Source organism: Camelus dromedarius, chromosome 18 (genome assembly GCF_036321535.1).
Source record: "Camelus dromedarius isolate mCamDro1 chromosome 18, mCamDro1.pat, whole genome shotgun sequence".
Taxonomy (NCBI): domain Eukaryota; kingdom Metazoa; phylum Chordata; class Mammalia; order Artiodactyla; family Camelidae; genus Camelus; species Camelus dromedarius.
Window position 1 is genome coordinate 43,114,064 of NC_087453.1, and position 19,273 is coordinate 43,133,336.

Genomic DNA, 19,273 nt, shown 5'->3' on the forward strand with positions numbered 1-19,273 from the left:
ATGCTGAAGAGGCTGAGGAGAAAAGGGAACCCCCCAACACTGTTGGTGGGAATGTAAATTGGTGCAGGTGCTATGGAGAACAGTATGGAAGGTCCATAAATAATTGAAAATAGAGCTACCATATGATCCAGCAATCCCACTCCTGGGCATATACCCAGAAAAGATGAAAACTCTAATTCAAAAAGACATATGCACCCCAATGTTCAAAGCAGTACTATTTACAATAGCTAAGATATGCAAGCAACCTAAGTGTCCATCAACAGATGACTGGATAAAGAAGATGTGGAGGGTGTGTGTGTGTGTGTGTGTGTGTGTGTGTGTGTGTGTGTGTGTGTGTGTGTGTGATGGACTATTACTCGGCCATGAAAAAGAATGACATAATGCCAACTGCAGCAACATGGATGGACTAGAGATTATCATACTAAGTGAAGTAAGTCAGCCAGAGAAAGACAAATACCATATGATATCACTTATATGTGGAATCTAAAAAAAATGATACAGATGAACTTATTTAAAAAACAGAAACAAACTCACAGACATAGAAAACAAACTTATGGTTACCAAAGGGAAACATGGGGGAAGAGATAAATAGGGAATTTAAGATTAACAGATACACACTACTACATATAAAACAGATAAACAACAAAAATGTACTGTATGGCAAAGGGAACTATATTCAATATCTTGTAATAACCTATAATGGAAAAGAATATAAACTAAATCACTTTGCTGTACACCTGAAACATTGTAAATCAACTACACTTCAATAAAATAAAGAAAAAGAAAATTGAAAAAAAAGAGAGAGTGACAGGGAAAGAAATAGGGGAACCCTGAAAAAACACAAAGAGGAGGTGTGTTAAACAGTCATCGCAGCCATTTAGCACCATCTGGTCGGGAACCTACCGGAACCCGAGGACGGGCTCGGCTCACCTTGTTAAGCCGTTCGAGCATGTCTTTCAGCAGCAGTTGACACTGGCACTCATTTTCATACCTGCGAATGGGACATAAGGGGAGAGCTGGGCATCTTCCACGATCCCCACGTGTAGCTCACACCATCAGCATTCGATTTGACCTGAGGTGCGAACTACGCCCTCTCTTCAAGGAAAGCAGGAGCTGATGCTACATTTCCAAGCCCACATCTCCCCAACCTTTATCCCAACACGGCCCACGCAGGAAGTGCTGACGTGGGCACCGTGCCTGGGGTAACTGGGAGCAGTAAGTGGAACAGGAGTCTCCCAGCCTGGAGGCCCAGCCCCCACCCCCAGCACCCCTACCCCTCCACCTGCCTCCCAGAGGACGAGGGAATTGTACCTCAGCACACCTGTAACCCAAGTGCAGCAGCCGCACAGAGACTGAGAGGCTGCCCTAACCACCTCCAACTAGCACCATTAACCTGACCTTGTTTGGATATCCCAAACGCTACGGTATTGATCAACGTGGGTCAGTTTTTCTGGATTATGCCATTTAATCCTCACAAAACCCTGGAAGACAGCTGTTATTGTTACCCCCGTGTGAAAGATGAGGAAACTGAGTTTGAGAAACTGGCCCGAGGCCTCAGCCGATGCCCCTGACACTTCACTTCATCTCTGTGGGCACCGCCCTGCACACCAAAGGCCTCCCGTGATCTGGTGGGCAGGGCAGGCCAGATGGATCGGAAAGTCAGTGCCCCTGGGAGCAGCCACAGGCTCTGAAAGAGGGAGAGTGGGTACATACATACCCCCGCTCCCTCACCCTCAGCTGGGACAACGGAGGTGTGTTCTCCACACCACAAGTGGGCGCCACTGGCCACGATGGTAGCTTGCTGAATGATGCACACAGTGTCGGCTCCTTCCCTTCCTGCATCACTTCCTTGCTCCCTGACTGGTGCTCCCTGAGGCCACCTCCCAAAGAAGCTTGGCTTCTGAGGGACTCCAGACTAAGGCAGGGGTGGAGTCAGGACTCAGACATGAGTCTGACAACAAAACTGCATCCTGACAGCCACATCACACTGCCTGGGTAGAGCAGGGACACCTCCCAAATTTAGACATACACAAGATTGCACAGGGAACTATATTCAATATCTTATAATAACCTATAAAGGAAGAGAATCTGAAAAAGAATATATGCATATACATGTAAAACTGGATCACTGTGCTGAACACTGGAAACATTGTAAATCAACTATACTTCATTTAAAAAAATTAAAGTGGGGGAAGGTATAGCACACATGGTAGAGCATGTGCTTAGCATGCACAAGGTCCTGGGTTCAATCCCTAGTACGTCCTCTAAAAATAAATAAATAAGTAAACAAACAAACAAACAAACCTAATTACCTCCTCCTCTCCCCCAAAAAACTCAAAATAAATAAATAATAAAAATTAAAATAACATTTTAAAAACATACACAAGATTAATGAAGATACTGGGAGCAGGAGTGTTTTTTTTCCTCCTAGTCAGCTTCTTCCCTAGATTTCTAAAAAATGATCCAGATCAAGGAAGAAGAGAGACCCCGGGAATCATTTGGTCAGAATGAGTTTTCCCCCTAGAGGGGATTTTACCCCCTGAAGAAAGAGAGAAGGCTCTTCTCAAATGACACCCCCCCACCTCATTCCCTGTAAGCTGCCCCCAATATCCTTTCTAACCTTCTTCCAGGAGTTAGAGCCCTTCATTCTTGGCTGCTGCAGGGCTGCCTGAAAGAGAGAACTACATTTCCCACCCTTCCTTGCAGCTCAGTGTGGCCATGTGACCAAGTGCTGACCAATGGGATATAAGCATAAGTCTGTGGCCACTTCCAGGTATCTTATTAAGAGATGGTGTAGGTATGTCTTTCTGCATCCCTTTGTCCATCCTGCACTTGCATGGATGCCACCTTCTTGAAGGCCACACAAGGGGTGCCATACTGACCTGTCAGCCCAGCCCTTACACAAGAAAAGAAACAAATGTCCATTTTGGATAAGCCAATGTCACTTGGAGTTTATTTGTGGTTGAAACTAGTCCTGATTAGCGCTCAGCCCAACCCACAAAGCATTGCTTTCTGTGCTCCTGCACACCCAGGCCATGGGTCCATGTCAAGGACTTTACACTATGAGAGGTGCTGTAAAACCATGCCTCAGAATTAAAGCCCTGACCTCAGGGTAAGTGTTTCCACCTCACCTCTTCGTAGATTGCTCTACGAAGCTCAGCTAGTAACCAGTAAGCAGAACACGTTTGCACAAGTTTTACGTTTCACACCAGGATGTCACATTTAGCAATTTCTTTTGTGTGGCTCTAATGGAGCCAGAAATAATTTTTTAATAGCTTTAAGAATAAAACTGTTAACAAAATCTAATTTTCTCATTACTTTTTCCTGCTAGAAATATCCAAGAATTTCTGTAGTTCAAAAACATATTGGATAAACAACATGTTAATGTGATTTTCGTACTGTAGACAAGCCTAGATATTATATTAAAGACAAGTGATTTCATTATAAAGAATTCACGGTAAGAATTCATAATATATTCATATAAGTGAATTGATAACATGACAAAAACACTTTGGCTTCAATCTGATTGTTTTATAGAATTATTTGGCTTTCAGCAATTTGGATAATTGACTATATTCATCATTGTATTTTGGTAGTTTAATTTATTTTTATTTTTATTTAGCTTTTATTTTCTTTCGTCTTTGTTTGATGTGCTGAAGACCTGATTTTGAAATTATTCAACTATCCAGGTAAAGAACATGCCAAGCAAAACTGCATGTACCTTCCCATTTCTGCATTATTTTCACCTGGTTCTGGCTAGTCATTGCCTCACCTCTGGAATAAAACCAAACTCACTATGTTTCTCCATGCATGTAGACAGATAGGATTTTTATAATGATTTCAAATCCCAAAACTCCAGTCAAAATATCAAAACTTCTCCAAGGCAGCAATGGGAGGGAATAAATTAATGAAAATTATTAAATAAATCACACAGCCTGAAGGGATGGCCCCATGATGGACGTACAACTCAAAAACCAAGTGAAATCAGGAAAACTCAACATGGTCACTCCTTCAATGAGGGCTCATGGCAGTCATGCTTGCCCAACCAAATCACCACATACTGTGGCCTAAGGACCAAGTAAGGGCCATGTGGGGATCTGGGGTGCCCTGATGACCCATGGAGCTGCCCTGGGTGTCAACCAGCATCCACTTCCCTTTGCCTTAGAGAACATGAGCTTTGCATTAATGAAGTCCTATCTCTGGGCCTCACTCCAAGGAGTCCAAAGAATGGCTTCTCTCCAAGACATCGTGTTCCGGAAAGAGTATGGGCGTAAGGCGAAAAACCTAAGTTCAAGTCCTGCCACCTCAGGCCCTCACCAAACTTCAGTTTTCTCCGGAAGGGCTGTAGGAATTTTCAGATGCCTTCTTCGAGCTCCCAACCTACTTCTATGGATCAAAACTAAAAACAGAAGCAGTAATGGAAATGGAATTGATGGTTATGATCTGATAAATACACTCAGTACACAGTGATGAATAACCTGTCCACAACTGGGATTGAGAACGTGGAACTCAAACATAGAGCACCTTTGGAGAAAATCCTCTGGCTACCCTAGACCAGAGGTTCCCAAAACCATTTGTTCACTGGAATTGCCAGTAGAACTCACTAAACATGAAAAACCTGGGCCCTACTTGAGGTCCAAGATGGGGCCTGTGCATCTGTATTTTTAAAATTAACTCATATAATTTTTATACGGATAAATCTTTTACATGATTAGAGAATTTTTTTAATGACATGAAAAGATGTTAGGTTAAAAGTCTCCCTCTCACCTCTGTTCCTACTCCCTTATCCCTATAGGTAACCAGTGTCATTATATGTTTGTGTCTGTGACCTCTTTTTCCTTATGCCAGCAAAAAATCTCTATTCTTTCCCCTGTCTTTTTAAAATGAATCATAATAACACACTGTTTTTTCACAATTCCATAGTATTCCACTGCGTGAAGCACAGTTTTATAACCTGATTCCTGTTAGTTGCATTTAGGTTGGTCCCAGATTTTCACTACTGCAGATCACGCTGCAGTGAATATCCTTGTGGACATGCCTTTTGACACCTGCTAGGGGATCAGAGAGTAAATTCCCTGAAGCACAAGCTGAGTCAAAGCGCACATCCATTCAGTATAACCTGGAAAGAGGCTGACAAATTCCTGAGCATCTTTTTTCTTTGAATAGCTCTTCAGGTGATTTTAAAACATGATTCAGGCTGTCAAAACGGAGGACCATGCCCAGGATCAGAGTCTCAACTTCAATGTTTAACTTCTTAAACTACGAATCACCTGGGTGCCTTGTTAAAATGCAGAGTCTGACTCGGGAGCTTGGGGGGTGGGCCCAAGAGTCGCCATGTCTAACAAGCTCCTAGGTGATGGCATTGCTGTTGGTCCATGGATCGCACTGTGCCTGGCAAGACCCTAGTGGACACATGTTGAAACACGGTCCAGGTGTGGCTGTGATGTGGCGAAGACTATTCGACATGCTCCAGACTTGAATCCCAGTCTCAAGGGCAGAAGGGAACTTTCTGGGGACAGAATAAATATCTTGTTTTAGTAGTTACCTGGGTGTCTACATTTGCCAAAACTCACTGAACTAGGCACTTAAAAATCTGCATTTTATTGCACGTCAATTATATCTGGATTGGAAAATATATTAAAAGTAAATCAGGCCATTTCATGTAAACTGTGAAGTCCCATCAAAACCGAAGCTATCCTATCTTAGAGAACTGCACCACGTGCGTGCCCTCTGCGGGCATGAAGTCCTCGGTCGCCCCAGGACCAGAGATGGCCCTCCCACCCCGGTGGCAGCGCGCCCCCGGACCCGCGCGGCCTGCGTCGCCCCCCGCGGCGGGCGCTTACTTGCTGCGGAACTCGTCGAGCGCGCGCTGCGCCTCTGCGCCCTGGCGCTCCAGCCGGCTGCGCTCGGCCGCCAGGTCCCGGGCGCGCTGGCGGTTGCCCTCGACGTGGCGGGCGAGGGCGTCCTCGGGGCCGGCCAGATCGTCCAGGCGCTGGAAGGCGTCCAGCTGCCGCCGGAGGACGGCGTGGCGCTGTTCGAGCGCCCGGGCCCGCTGGACGTGGGCGGCCACGCGCTCGCCGAGCCCCTGCAGCGCCGCCAGGCTGGGCGCGGCGGCCCGGCCCTCGGCCAGGCTGTCCGGCTCGGCGGAGCGCTGCGCCTCCTCGGCGCGCTCATACTGCTCCTTGCGGGTCTGGAAGACGTAGCTGCGCCGGTACATGGCTCCTGTGCGGGCGAGCGCGCGCAGCCGGCTCCCGGGGGCCCCTCGCCGAGCCAGCAGCCCGCTAAATAAACATCGGAGGCCCGCGGCACGCCGCTGGGACGTTCCAGAGCTGGTCAGCTGTTGCTCCCGCCTCGGGAGGAATAAAAGAGCGGCAGGCCGGCTTTTGTGCGCTGGATTAGCGGCCTATACAGCTCTGGGGGTTGGAACGTTAAACTGGGCCATGAGGTTTTTGTCCCGTGATTGTTCAAGCCTGTGGCTTTACGATTCAGTGGAGGGGCAGGAGGACGGGAGGGGCGTGCCTTTCTTTTGACAGTTTCCACTGGGAATTGTGAAGGAAGCCCAAGGGAGCTTGTTAAACGTGGACTAGCTCGAGAGCCCAAGGACCCGTCTCTTCATCTCTTCTCTCTCAGTCAAGCTCCCGATCCTAGAACTTTTTAACATCATTTTTTTTCTGATTGCTTAAGCAGTTCTTTTTCATAATTACATGACATTCAGGACCCCTCCTTACATGAGGGGTTCTTAACCATGGATGCAAAATCACGTGGCACCTCTCGATAAACTGTGAGGTGGTAGCAAGTAAGCTCTTACTAATAGTTGTGCATGTTTGTGACGAATCTCTTTTTTGTACAATAGCTCAGAAAACAGTTGCATGGTCGTCGTCATTATAAAGTTCCCCTGCCTCTCATGAATTCTGACATCCTTTCTAGAGTAGGAATTACAAGGAGAGCTCTGTCAGGACATTGACATAATAGAATCTTTGGACTCAGGAAAAAAAATCCTTACAGCCTACAGATTTAATAAGTTGGCCAACTCTCAATTAGAGAACACAAAGGAAATGTTTTGCCACTATGTTTTATTTTAATTTGTATTATGTAAATAACAGAACTAGGCTTTGACCAGTTTAAAAGTAAATTGTGGCTCTTGAAAGAAATTAATAGCATTTGATGAGAATGTTCCTAAATACATTTTTTCTATCTCCAGTTTTAAAAATCTTTATCCAAAGGCTGTTTTTTAAAAATAAGAATTAGCAATACCATATAATTAACAATGCTAGGGATAGCACATAATATACTACAAATCAAAGGCATAGTTATTAAAGATCAAGAAAATTACAAGGATCTTTGTTGGGCTTATTAAGGTTTATTATTTCTCAAAAAAGACTGTAAGATAATGGATTCGGTCTGGAAAGCATCTGTATAAGGTCCAAAGTTGTGCTGATGGTGTGGTTATCATTCTATTTTCTTTTCTTAAGCCATTTAAAAATAGTTTTTATGATCAAATCAAGGAGCACTGCATGAGTAGTTTCTATGATATGACGCACAAGTACCATGCTGATGGCATGGTGCATTGGTTTCAGGCTTCCTGGAGAGCAAAACCAATGTAGACCAAGAGTTATAAAGTCATTCATTCCCTTTGACATCATGTATCTGTCAGATATTGCTGCAGAACAAACTGACCCCCAAACTAAGTGGCATAAAGAATTATTTATCACTCCACTCCCAGGGCTGCAGTTTGGCTGGATAGCTCTCCTGCGAGTTGCAGTTCTCCCTATCAGCTGGGACAGCTCTGCTCCAGATGTCTCCCATCCTCCTTAAACTAGCAGTGACAGAGGGCGAGAGGGAGCCCAGCCACACAAGCTGGTCCCAGGCCTTTTTTCACATTGTGTACACTAACATCCCCTTGGTCAAAGCAAATCACACAGCCACAGCCACAGTCAAGAGTCAGCGAAGAGGCACGGCCCACCCAAGGCCATAGCAAGGGTGTGAGTGTAACTCTATAATCATCCTGGAGTGAAGCACTGGGACCAGCAACCCAGTCTAGCACATATAGAAATACGATTTGAGAAAAAACATCAAATCCCAGACACCTAACAAAGGAAAAATTATTATTTCAGTTTAATCCAGTGGAACACACACTTAGAAAATATCTACTCACAAAAGTTCTCAAGGAGTTAACTACTGAACAAGGTCAAGTCCCTACTATTAAGAGGCAGGTACTACTCAACTAATTAAGACACAAGGAAATCTTGGGTAAGTTCTAAAACGGAGATCTTAACAAAATGCTGTGGTTGCATCAAAGAAGTGGCAATGGGCAGTGCGTAGGTAGGTAGAAGAGTTAGAATTCCAGACAGAACAGCATAAAGGAGGTATAAGCGCGGCACAGGGGGCTGTGTGCTCCCTGACATGGTGGGGTTAAGCCCAGGCGGGGTGGCTAGAAAGGTCTGGAAAGGAAAGTTCGAAGGCTTCCCATCAGTTGTAGTGGACTGAACCCAGGCATTATCTCTACTCCTCCCCACAAGCCCCACCAAAAATGGCAGCAGAGATTTTTTTTTTTTTTAAGATTAAAACTCCACAAACGTAAGAAAGAAAAGATTACAGTGGACATAGTATGTCAACAAATTTTGGGGAGGCTGACCAGGGAGAGATGAGTGGCGACTGACTTAGCACAGTGGAGAAAGCAGGCAGCTAAGTGCCTCAGAGGGGAATGGGAGAGGAAACAGCTGGTTTGTGCGAGGCAATCTCAGGAAAGCTTAGGAACCTGATGTACCAGACATGGCAGAAGGTGGGGGTGAAGAGTAGTGTTACTCAGTCCGAACTCATACTGCTCACTGCGCAAGAGGCCATAAAAATCTAGAGATGAGATGCTGGGGCAAAGAATATTGACTTTATTTGGAAAGCCAGCAGACCAGGAAGATGGTGGATCATCTTACTCGAGTTAGAATTCAGCCTTCTTTTATACTAAAAAGGGGAGGGAGTGTGGCTGGTTGTTGCAAACTTCTTGGTGCTGGAATCCCTCCTTCTTGCAGCTGTCCGGGTAGGGCCTGGTCACAATGTTCCTATAAACCTCCAACAGGACAAATCTTGTTCCCTGTTCTGCAACTTTTTATCTCTATATGAATGGAAAAGTGTTATACCTTTAAACATCAGAGCTTTGAGAATGAGCTGTCCTGTATTTTTCAAGCTATCGGCAACATTCCTTTACAAAAGATGCAGAGCCAGTATGACTCAGCACAGGCAACAGAGCACAAAGGTTAGAGCTAAAGGAACAGATCCAATATGGAGTCAGGTTTGTTCTTCTCTGTTGCAGTAGAGCTGAAACAGTTGAGGGTTGCCTGACAGTCTTCATAAGAGCAGTTAGAATTTCAGATTTCCTATCCCATCCTACACAGCCAGGCGACTGCCCAACAGGAGACATGGAAATTATTCTCTGGTGAAATTGAACGAGAGGTCTTGAGTTCAAGGTTATCAGGCATGACCAAGGGTAGGATGAGGCTGGACTGAAACAGGGGGTTAAGGAGCAGATGTACAGCAAAGGTGGAGCTGTGCCCTCCCCAACTCCCATTTACCACTTCATTCCCAGGATGCTGGTCATTTGGCAGCCATGTCCCCAGGCAGGAGATTTGAGATTCTTCTCTAGAGCAACTGAATGACTTTAAAGAAAAGAAGATCTCCAGATACTGAATTTGGAATGTTGACTGATTGGTTTGGCGTTCGAACATGTGTTGCAGCAAAGTGTTATAGCTCAGTGTTATAGCTCAGTTGTGACAGCAACCTGGATCCTGGTGAGAGGCCAAGCAGCACTTGGAGGGTTAGAGAACTCAGGTTTATTACACCTAGGGGCCCAGAAGAGTTAATACTCCAAGCTCTGAACCCCATCTGTAGGTTTACACAGGCTTTTATAGGCTGCGAGTCTAGACTTTGCAACATTATATGCAAATAAGGTGTAACAAAGTGGACCAATCAGGAATGAGCTTTTTAGAAATGGACCAATCAGGAGTGGTAGAAATGGACCAATCAGGAGTGGGCGTTATGCAAATGAGGTGTTACAAATGGACCAATCAGGAGTGAGCTCAGGGAACCAATAGAATCTTAGGGGTAAGTTTCGCTTTCTTAGAAGGAAGCTGTTTTACAGAAGCACAAATGTGAGATAGTGCTGCTGGGCCAGGGAACCAGATGGCGCTGGCAGAAAAGTAGTGGCCCTGCCTATGGGTCCTGCTGGTCTTTTCATGAAGCTTCCCACCTCACATGGAAGATGGTTGTGTGGTCCAAGGTAATTCAAACCCAAGCTGTTGATCAAAGTTTTATTTGTTACAGTACATAGTTTTTAAACTTTTTCACTTAGCTTTTTGTTTTTGAAACTTAATGTTTTTCCCTAAAAGTATAGATTCTTTAAGATTTGTATAACTTACACTGTCCTGTAGCAGGACTGTGGTACTATTATGATATCCTGCCTTCACCAGATGACATTATTAAAAGTGTAAATGTAAGAATTTTACTACAGTTTTCTATAAAGATTTTAGTTTCCTATAAATCTAATTTCCTATAAGAATTCTTATAGATTCTTATAAGAATCTAAATATAAGAATTTTACTATAGGGGGTGTCATCTCCTATGAGAAGAGAGACTAAGGTGGTGTAGTTAACCCTTCTCTGCAGGACATTTGGCTGGTTTGTGACTTTGGAATCTGCTCCTTAATTCTATTTTTTAATGGCTATAAAATATGACAGCTAGTTCTAATCCACAGCTGGGTTTCCCTTCTTCTTGGTTAACTTAGTTCGGGTTCCCCCAAAGCAGACCCTGAAACAAGAGCTAAAGTGCAAGTCGTTTATTTGGAAGATGATCCCAGGAAGCACCTGCAGGGAAAGCAAAGCAGGGTTTGTGATGACAGCAAGTCCGCAAGGTGGGGAAGTGCAGTTTAATCCTACTGGAGACTCTGGGAGACAGACAGCTTAGCGCAGGCATCTCGCAGCTACCCGACCCACAGGTGAGGGAGCCGGACACTCACTGACCCCTCCCAAGGGCTGTTGAGGACTGATCGCAGGTGAACTTCTGGCCTGCCCCAGGCATCCGAATAGACTCTGCATGGACTAGGATGGCCAGACAAAGCTCTGCAGGAAAGAGAGGCAGCTGTGGGCAGTGGGAAACGGGCCAGCAAGCCCATCACTTTGGTAAGTGACTAAACCAGTCTGGTCCCAGAATGGGCACTGGTAAAATGGGAATAATCACTTACAGAACAAGGGTCACCACACATCCCAGTTTACCTGGGACAATCCACATTCACACCCTTGGTCTCAGTGTAAGAATAGGGTTCTTTCTCAAGAGTATCGTGGTTTGTCTGAGAACACAGCATCTCCTCCTGGCCCGTGTGAATGCACGGCCCGAATCTAATCATAAGGAAAAGCCAGGCAAACTCAAAATAAGGAACATTCTATTCATAAAAATAGAAGAGGACGATATTCTTTTAAAATGTTAGTATCATAAAAGGCCAAGAAATGTAGAAAAGTTCCAGATTAAAGGAGACATGACATCCAAAGGCAATACTAATCGTAGACTAGAGGAGAAAAGATGCTCTAAGGTCATCACAAGAGCCATGGGCAAAATTGGAAGATGAACGATAGACTAGAATTGTATCAATGTTAAATTTACTGACTAATGACTGTGACACAGTTAAGTAAAATAATACCTTTCTTTATTAGTAGAAAATTTCCTCTGAACTACTTAGGGGTAAAATGCATGATGTATGCACCTAATTCTCAAATGATTTAGAAAAAAATTACACATATAAATATATTCATAAACATACACATTAAAATACATGGAGAGAGGAAGAGAAAAGAAATGGGGCAAAACAGTAACAATAGGTGAGTCTGGGTAAAAGGTATATGTGTGTTGCTTGTACTGTTTTGCAATGTTTTTTAGAGAGTTTGAGATGAGTTTCAAAAACATTTGTTAAAAATGTGATCACATTACACATTAAGCACTTTGTGGTGCAGGCGTCTAAAAAACATGATTTGCTTTTCTTTACAGCCGTGTATCTGTGTAATAATAGCAAAGAGAGGGTGAGGGACGGAGGGGAAATAGTTGAGCCGAAACTGTGCAGAAACAATAGGAGAAAGTGGTCTATAACCATTGACCAATTGTAATCATGTGGAATATGTGATGACATGAGTGAAAATGTTTGTAACAAACATGAAAGGGAGCAGGAAAAAAAAACTACCAGATGCATCGTGATTACAGTCATATGAAAACATATATATAATTAAAAATTAGTGTCATATACCAGGTTTTATGTTCATCACATCTTTTTATTTCTATTTAAAGTCTAAACATAAGACACTTTTAAAAATTTTAATTAACATTTGCATCCACTGAACACACGAAAAATAGGCCTAGATGGTTTGCCTTTTAGTCAAGTTCATATTCTAGACTTTGAGGTCTTCCCTGAGATATGTTCTGAGTTTGCTTTGGGCTTTTTACAGGCATAAAAGGTAGACGAGAGAGGAGGGGTCTCTGCTGACTACTAGTGTGTGACCTTGGAACAATTCAGTGGACCCATTTTCTAAACTGATGGATTTGAGCTAAAGACTCTCTAAGATCTTCTTGTTTCTTATAGGCTGAACTGTGTTCTCTAAAATCCCTCTGTTGAAACCCTCGCCCTGCCCCCCAATACCTTAGAATGTGACTGTTGTTTGGAAATGAGGCCTTTAAGGAAGTAACTAAAGTAAAATGAGGTCATATGGGTGAGTCCTAATGAGCTATGACTGGTGTCCTTAGAAGAGGAGGTGGGACTCAGGGAGGTGCAGAGAGAAGGCACAGGCAGAAGACACAGGCAGAAGACAACCACCCACACGCCAAGGAGAGAGACCGCAGAAGAAGCCAGCCTGCCGACTCCTCCATCTCAGACTTCTCGCTTCCAGGATTATAAGAAAGTTAATTTCTGTCGTTTAAGCGCCCCCCAGTCGGCGGTACTTTGTTACGGCACCCTAGCGATCTGATAGATGGCTCTCGCATGCTGAACCTGCACCTTCTCCTTTTATGGCCCAATGCTTTTCCCAGGACAAACAAATGTCTGCCACAAGAGGGCCACGCTGCCCTAAGAGTGAACACCCTGCCTCCTGGCCCCCAGGGCGATGGCGGATGGGGCAGATGGGTGCAGAGATGTGCAACTTGAAGTCTTTCCACCAAACTGGATCAACTCGAAAGGCAAGTCATCCTGGAAAGGCTTGTATTGAGTAAGGTGGCCAGGAACCCCAGAGGGAAAGGGCAAGACCCTGACCTTCCAACCCCTGCTGCCTTAGACTGGCCTCTCCATCAGCTGTAAAGCAGGCTCTGTAAGTCAGCGTGACGGCTGACAATGGAGGGAGAAACACACTTGAACACAAAGCTCTGTCTCCAGCTGCACACACATTGTTGATTTTGAAAGCTTTCTGGAAAGTGAAGCCATAGATTCAAACACAATCAAAGGTAGGAGGGCATGAAACATCCAACCTGCTTTTCTCAGAGTCTAACACAGAAACCAAAGCGAATGTCAACAAACCCATATTTGTTTGATGACAGATGTATTCCTTGCGGTTTTTGACTGATGGGCACCAACAAAAGTCATGACACCTAAATGCAAAGCACGATCTTTTTCTTTTTTTAATTGAAGTATGGTCAGTTTACAATGTTGTGTCAATTTCTGGTGCACAGCACAATGCTTCAGTCATACATGAACATATGTATATTCGTTTTTCATATTCTTTTTCACCATAAGCTACTATAAGATATCGAATATAGTTCCCTGTGCTATACAGTATAAACTTGTTTATCTGTTTTACATATACCAGTTAGTATCTGCAAATCTCAAACTCCCAATTTATCCCTTCCCACTCCCTTCCCGCTCCCTTGCCACCTGGTAACCAGAAGTTTGTTTTCTATGTCTGTGAGTCTGTCTCTATGTTATAAATAAGTTCTTTTTTTTTTTAGATTCCACATATGAGTGATATCATGTGGTATTTTTCTTTCTCTTTCTGGCTTACTTCACTTAGGATGACATTCTCCAGGGGGCATCCATGTTGCTGCAAATGGCATTAATTTATTTTTTTATGGCAAAGCATGATGTTGAATAGGATTCTAGACCAGAAAACCAATAACCAAAAAAAGTTATCAAGGAACATAATTGTGATGATTGATGAAATTTGAATATGGAAAATGGGTTAGATAGTAATATTGTAAGTGTTAAAATGCCTGATTTTGATCATTGTGCCATGGCATATGAGCAAATGACCTTGTTCTCAGGAAATACATGCTGGTTTAAGGAATAATTAATTACGCACAATATCCAACTTACTTGCAATGGTTCAGAAAATAAATAATATATATGCATATATAATGTACACATATATAAATACCTAGAATAATAAAGCAAATGGAGAAACATGTAATAATTGGTGGATTTAGGTGAAGGAAATATGGGAGTACCCCGTACTAATCCTGTAACTTTTCTTTAAGTCTGAAATTATAACAAAAGAAAAAGCTACCCTCCAAAATCCCAAACACCTCTGGAAAAATTGTGCTGAGAATAGATGCTTCTTAATGACAACAAAAAAATGCAAAAGTGCTCCTGATTCACCAGATGGTATTGCGGTGTCAGCAACCAGGGTTTCGTGGATGACTAGGGTAGGAGTTTAATACACTAAGATGAAGGGATTTTGAGATGTATCTGGACTCGCCTTCCCTGAGCACCGGACAATGGGGTACAGCCTTGGAATGCTGTCGAGACACTGTCACACCTACTCACTCATCACCACTCTGGTTATGCTTGAAAAGTGGCCATACGCATGCCCATGACCTCAGGGGTGCAGAAGTGAGTCATTGTCCCAGCAGGCGCCATCCACAGGAGCACATTTGGAGAAGTCTCTTTCACAGTTATAATTTCTTGTGGATTTCAGTCTAGCCATGTGATTCATATTTCTGCTCTGTACTTCTCTTTAGGATGCCATTAAACAGACCCACCACTGCACCCAAGTCGGGTCAACCTACATCTGAACCACAACCCCTTTTCCTCTGGGAATAGATTATCAAGTGGTCTGATGTATCATCGAGCCATAGTTGGCCAACTGGCATACTCGTTTTGCCCTAAAAGAAAGATGTTCCAGACGCCAATTTGTACCACTTAGGAAGTAGACCCCAAGAAATCAGGCACAAGCATCCATGAAGGCATTTCTAATAGAAATAGACAAGTACAGATTTAATCATGCATCTGGTATACCCATGGTTTTTGTAGGTCCATATCTACTTTCTTATTGATATCAAGAGGACCTGGCTGAACTACTTCATAAGGCTGAACTTACCTTCCAAAGTTTACCAACTTCTCAGCTTTGATCCGAAATTGGGAGAGATGATATCCAAGCTATTTTATCAACTGTTTTCAGATTCTGCACAGAGGGATAGTAAGACTGTACATTTTAAGCCCAGACTTTCAACTCTCAGGCCTAAATTCCATATGAAGTTTTCTAATGACAGTTCTAATGATAGCCAAGTTGCAGAAGATTGCCACTGTTTGGCAGGCACATAGTGTTACCGAATCCAAGCTCATACTGCTCGCTACATGACAGGCCAATAAACTGAGGGACAAGTGGTTGGGGCAAGGAATAGCAACTTCATTTGGAAACCCAGCAGACTGAGAGAATGGTGGACTAGCATCCCAAAGAACTGTCTTACCCAAGTTAGAATTCGGCTTCTTTTATACTAAAAGGGGAGTGGGTGTGGCTGGTTGTTGCAAACTTCTTGGTGCTGGAATCCTTCCTTCTTGCAGTTGACCCCTTAGGTCTGGTCACAATGTTCTATAAATCTCCAGCAAGGCAAATGTGATTCCCTGTTCTGCAACTTTTTATCTCTATGTGAATGGAAAAGTATTACACCTTTAAATGTCAGAGCCCTGAGAATTTCAGGCTGCAGGTAACATTCTTTTACAAACAGTGCAGAGCTGGCATGACTCAGCACAGGCAACAGAGCACAAAGGTTAGAGCTAAAGGAACAGATCCAACATGGAGTCAGGTTTGTTCTTCTCTGTTACAATAGGTCTGGCCAAAATTCAAAGAACTACCTATTCCAACCATCTGACTTGTCAGTTCTTTTGGAAAAGGGCGCTCAGTGATGTGGATATCATCACCCTGATGTTCCACTGTCTACTATCTGCTCATGGTTGATGTCCACTGACTCTCACCCCTTCATTTATTTAAAATTTTTGTCATCTGGCTTTTATTCTCACCCAGCAGATACCACACTTTACTTCATCTGCCTGTGTCCCTGGGTTTTGAAACCAATATTTTCCTTAATCCTTTGTACCTCCTACACATCAGCTCATGCATATTCATTTATGAAAATGGATGCCACGAGAGGTCTTCAGTTCCACACACCCACCCCCTCCATAGGCTGAGCCAAGACACCTTTCTGGCTAAGCCTCCACCTCTCCACTTTCCTGGCAGAACTGCCCATATGATTATTCCCACTAGACTGCAGCTCTTTGAGTACAGGGCCAGTATCAATGCTGTTCATTCCCCAATGGCCATCCTCCACTAGAGGATCCCCCCAGAGATCCATCCTTCCCCAGGCTGCTCAAAACCCTAAAAGGCTGGCCCTCAGATGGCATCACCTACCTTCCGTGTCCCTTGGCTTCCAGTAGGGTTTGGCAAATGAGAGTCACTGGCCAGAGGTCAGAGAGATTCCCATCCCACACCCTCACCCTCTAGGCATAATCACTTCTGCTGCTGCTGGTTTCTGGACCCTTCACTGTGCTTTGTGGATTCCCCTAATTCTGCTCACGAGTCTAGAGATTGTCCCTTCACTAAATTCTCTTTAGACTGTTTATTCCCTTTATTTTCTGCTAGATACAGAAGAACCCTGACAGATACAATACCTCATTCATCAAGTAGGGAAGCTTCCGACACAAAGTAGCCTGATAAAATGAATTCAAGAGTGGAAGAATCTTAGAAACTTGAAAGACAAAGTTTTTGAATGTTGGGAGGCTCATCTTGAAAGTTTTGAATGGGGCAGCTGGGTACCAGTTGGTCAGAGATGCAGCATGAAGCTCTTATCAACAGCTGTACCAGTGGCCTGGTCCTCGCACCCCACATTCCCTGACTGAGCTGCTTCACAGGCCAAGGGCAAGGTCAGTAGCAGCCCTACACTGAGATTTGCTTTGCTTTCCCCCGTGATGGCTCTGTTCCTGTCAACTTTCATCGTTAGAGGAAATATATAAGGACACAAAAGCATACATTTGTTAAGAAAGAAAACTGCGCTCCAGTCAGCAGAATGACTGTAGCTACAAGACACACTAAAAGGAAAAGTTAATTCCTTAGAACAGAGCTTCTATTTTAAGAAGATGGGAAGAAAGAAGAGATGTCCTCAAGTGATGGATAATGAAGACACTTCCCAGACATCCTCAAAGGCTGCGGTTTTCAGACATAAAACCTAAAACAAAATGCACGACAAAGGAGGGTACCCAAGTCAGATTCTGCCTGCTTATTTTGTTCTGTGGTCAGCCTCTGCTGAACATAGCAGTTTAAACTCAAGCCACAGAGCGTGAGTGGTCCCTGTCTCTAACATGCCTTTGGACTGTCCTCAATGACCCTAACTTGTGGTCAGTTCTCTAAAGGCACATTGCTTTTTCAAGACAACCTGAGTTTTCGGGTAATACACACACTGGATTTGAAAATGCCACTTTGCCAGGATTTGTGACGTGATGTCCTCGTGACCTCTAAGACCAATTCCAGGGCAGCGCAGAGCCAACAAGCCAGTGTTCCCAAGCCTGCACTTGGGTCCTGAATTTGGCAGAGTCCCTGCAGTACTCTTCTGGAGCTGCCTCTTAGGAGCTCATAAGACCCAATTGTTAAGTATTCAGGAATTTGGGGAGCTGGTTGATACCTCGTTGGAGCTTGAAATCAACCATGTGGGAATATTTACACCATAGGAATTGACAAACACCATAAGGAGACTTCTGGACGTCCTCCCCCTGAAAGTTGTTCAACATTTACTGGCATCACATTACCTGTGAAATAATTTAGATCCATCTCTCCAGTGTGTGGCAGAAATCGATAGGGAGAAATTTCTGATGTCCTTTCTTCAGGCTCTGCCAGCTCAAAAGAAAATCAGGCTTTATGTTATGTAAAATGGGACCCTAAATTTAAATGCTCAGTTAAACAAAATTAGACTAGAATTAGCATATACAGCCTGATAAAATGGCTTGTTTTGATTTCAAGTTGGCTCAAGAAGTTTCTGAAAATTAACTTATGATAAATTGCCTTATAAAGTTAAAATGCCTTCCAAAACTTTATGGGGCCATTTCAAAAACTGGGGAAGTCAGCCAGTAAATTAAAGTGCATCTCTATACAGAAAGAAAGAGATTTATCTCAAAAACAAGTTTAGGCCCAGCTGGGAGAATTGGTCTCTATTTCAGTGCAAAAGGAGATCGTAATCCCTAGTGAATCTCAAGATTTCTTTTTTTTTTCCCCATGAAATAATGGCTGACCATTGGCTCTATTGTTTTTGGCCAAGTTTTCTACCAAAACAAGAATTTTGCAACTGCAATGACCTAACTTGGGAAACAATTTGATAACATTTGTAGGAAGCACAAAACATTTGTTCTACTCTATCTGAAGACCAGCCATGGGACTTGGAGGAGAGCATAATATTTTGCCTGGAAACAAAGAAAAAAATTAATAAGGTCAGTGGCTGGAAGACTATTTCAGTTCAAATGAAGGTCATCCAGAGCCTGTGAAATGTTGTCTTTCAAACCGGTAATGAACACGCCTCACACAACATCACGACCAGCTAAAATCTTGGACCCATTCAGCTGGTTATTAGGGCATAAATGGAGAGCTTTATTATACAATAAATTGTAAAGTGGGCAGCTAGCTTGGACCAAAAAAACAGCAAGAACAGTGGTTAGCTGCAAAAATGGAGTTACATGTTTGAAGAACCAGGAGGAAGTTTCTTGATGTGGTCGGGGGTAAAAATGAAAGCTTCTTGTGATAACTCAGAGTTCAGTTGGATAAGGGCAGACAATACAAGTTAGGCAACATTGTTATTGCTGATTGATTTTTTAAAAAAATCAATCAATTCAACTGTCAGCAAAAGCCTATTAAATATGACCAGTGAAGTTATTTGAAGTAATGTGATATACTGTGTCATAGGACATATGGGTTAAAACCATGATGCCTGAGTTAAATAGCCCACCTTTGAAGCCTTCATGACCCATTAGCTATGTGATCTCAGAACAGAGACTTAATCT

At 43.5% G+C, this 19,273-nt stretch overlaps 1 protein-coding gene across 2 annotated transcripts in view; it reads right to left on the reverse strand.

Moving 5' to 3' along the window:
- The window catches only part of BFSP1 (beaded filament structural protein 1), a 52,428-nt gene that overhangs the window by 21,535 nt on the left and 11,620 nt on the right, over positions 1 to 19,273 (reverse strand). Inside the window, exons 1-2 of one of the 2 annotated variants that reach the window (XM_031434278.2) lie at positions 5,844 to 6,217; positions 931 to 991 (exon numbers count right to left, since the gene is read on the reverse strand). In XM_031434278.2, the coding sequence (XP_031290138.2) occupies positions 931 to 991; positions 5,844 to 6,217 (435 nt within the window). Of the gene's footprint in view, positions 1 to 930; positions 992 to 5,843; positions 6,218 to 19,273 lie in introns of those variants that run through there. The other variant, XM_064475902.1, reaches the window with a different exon arrangement.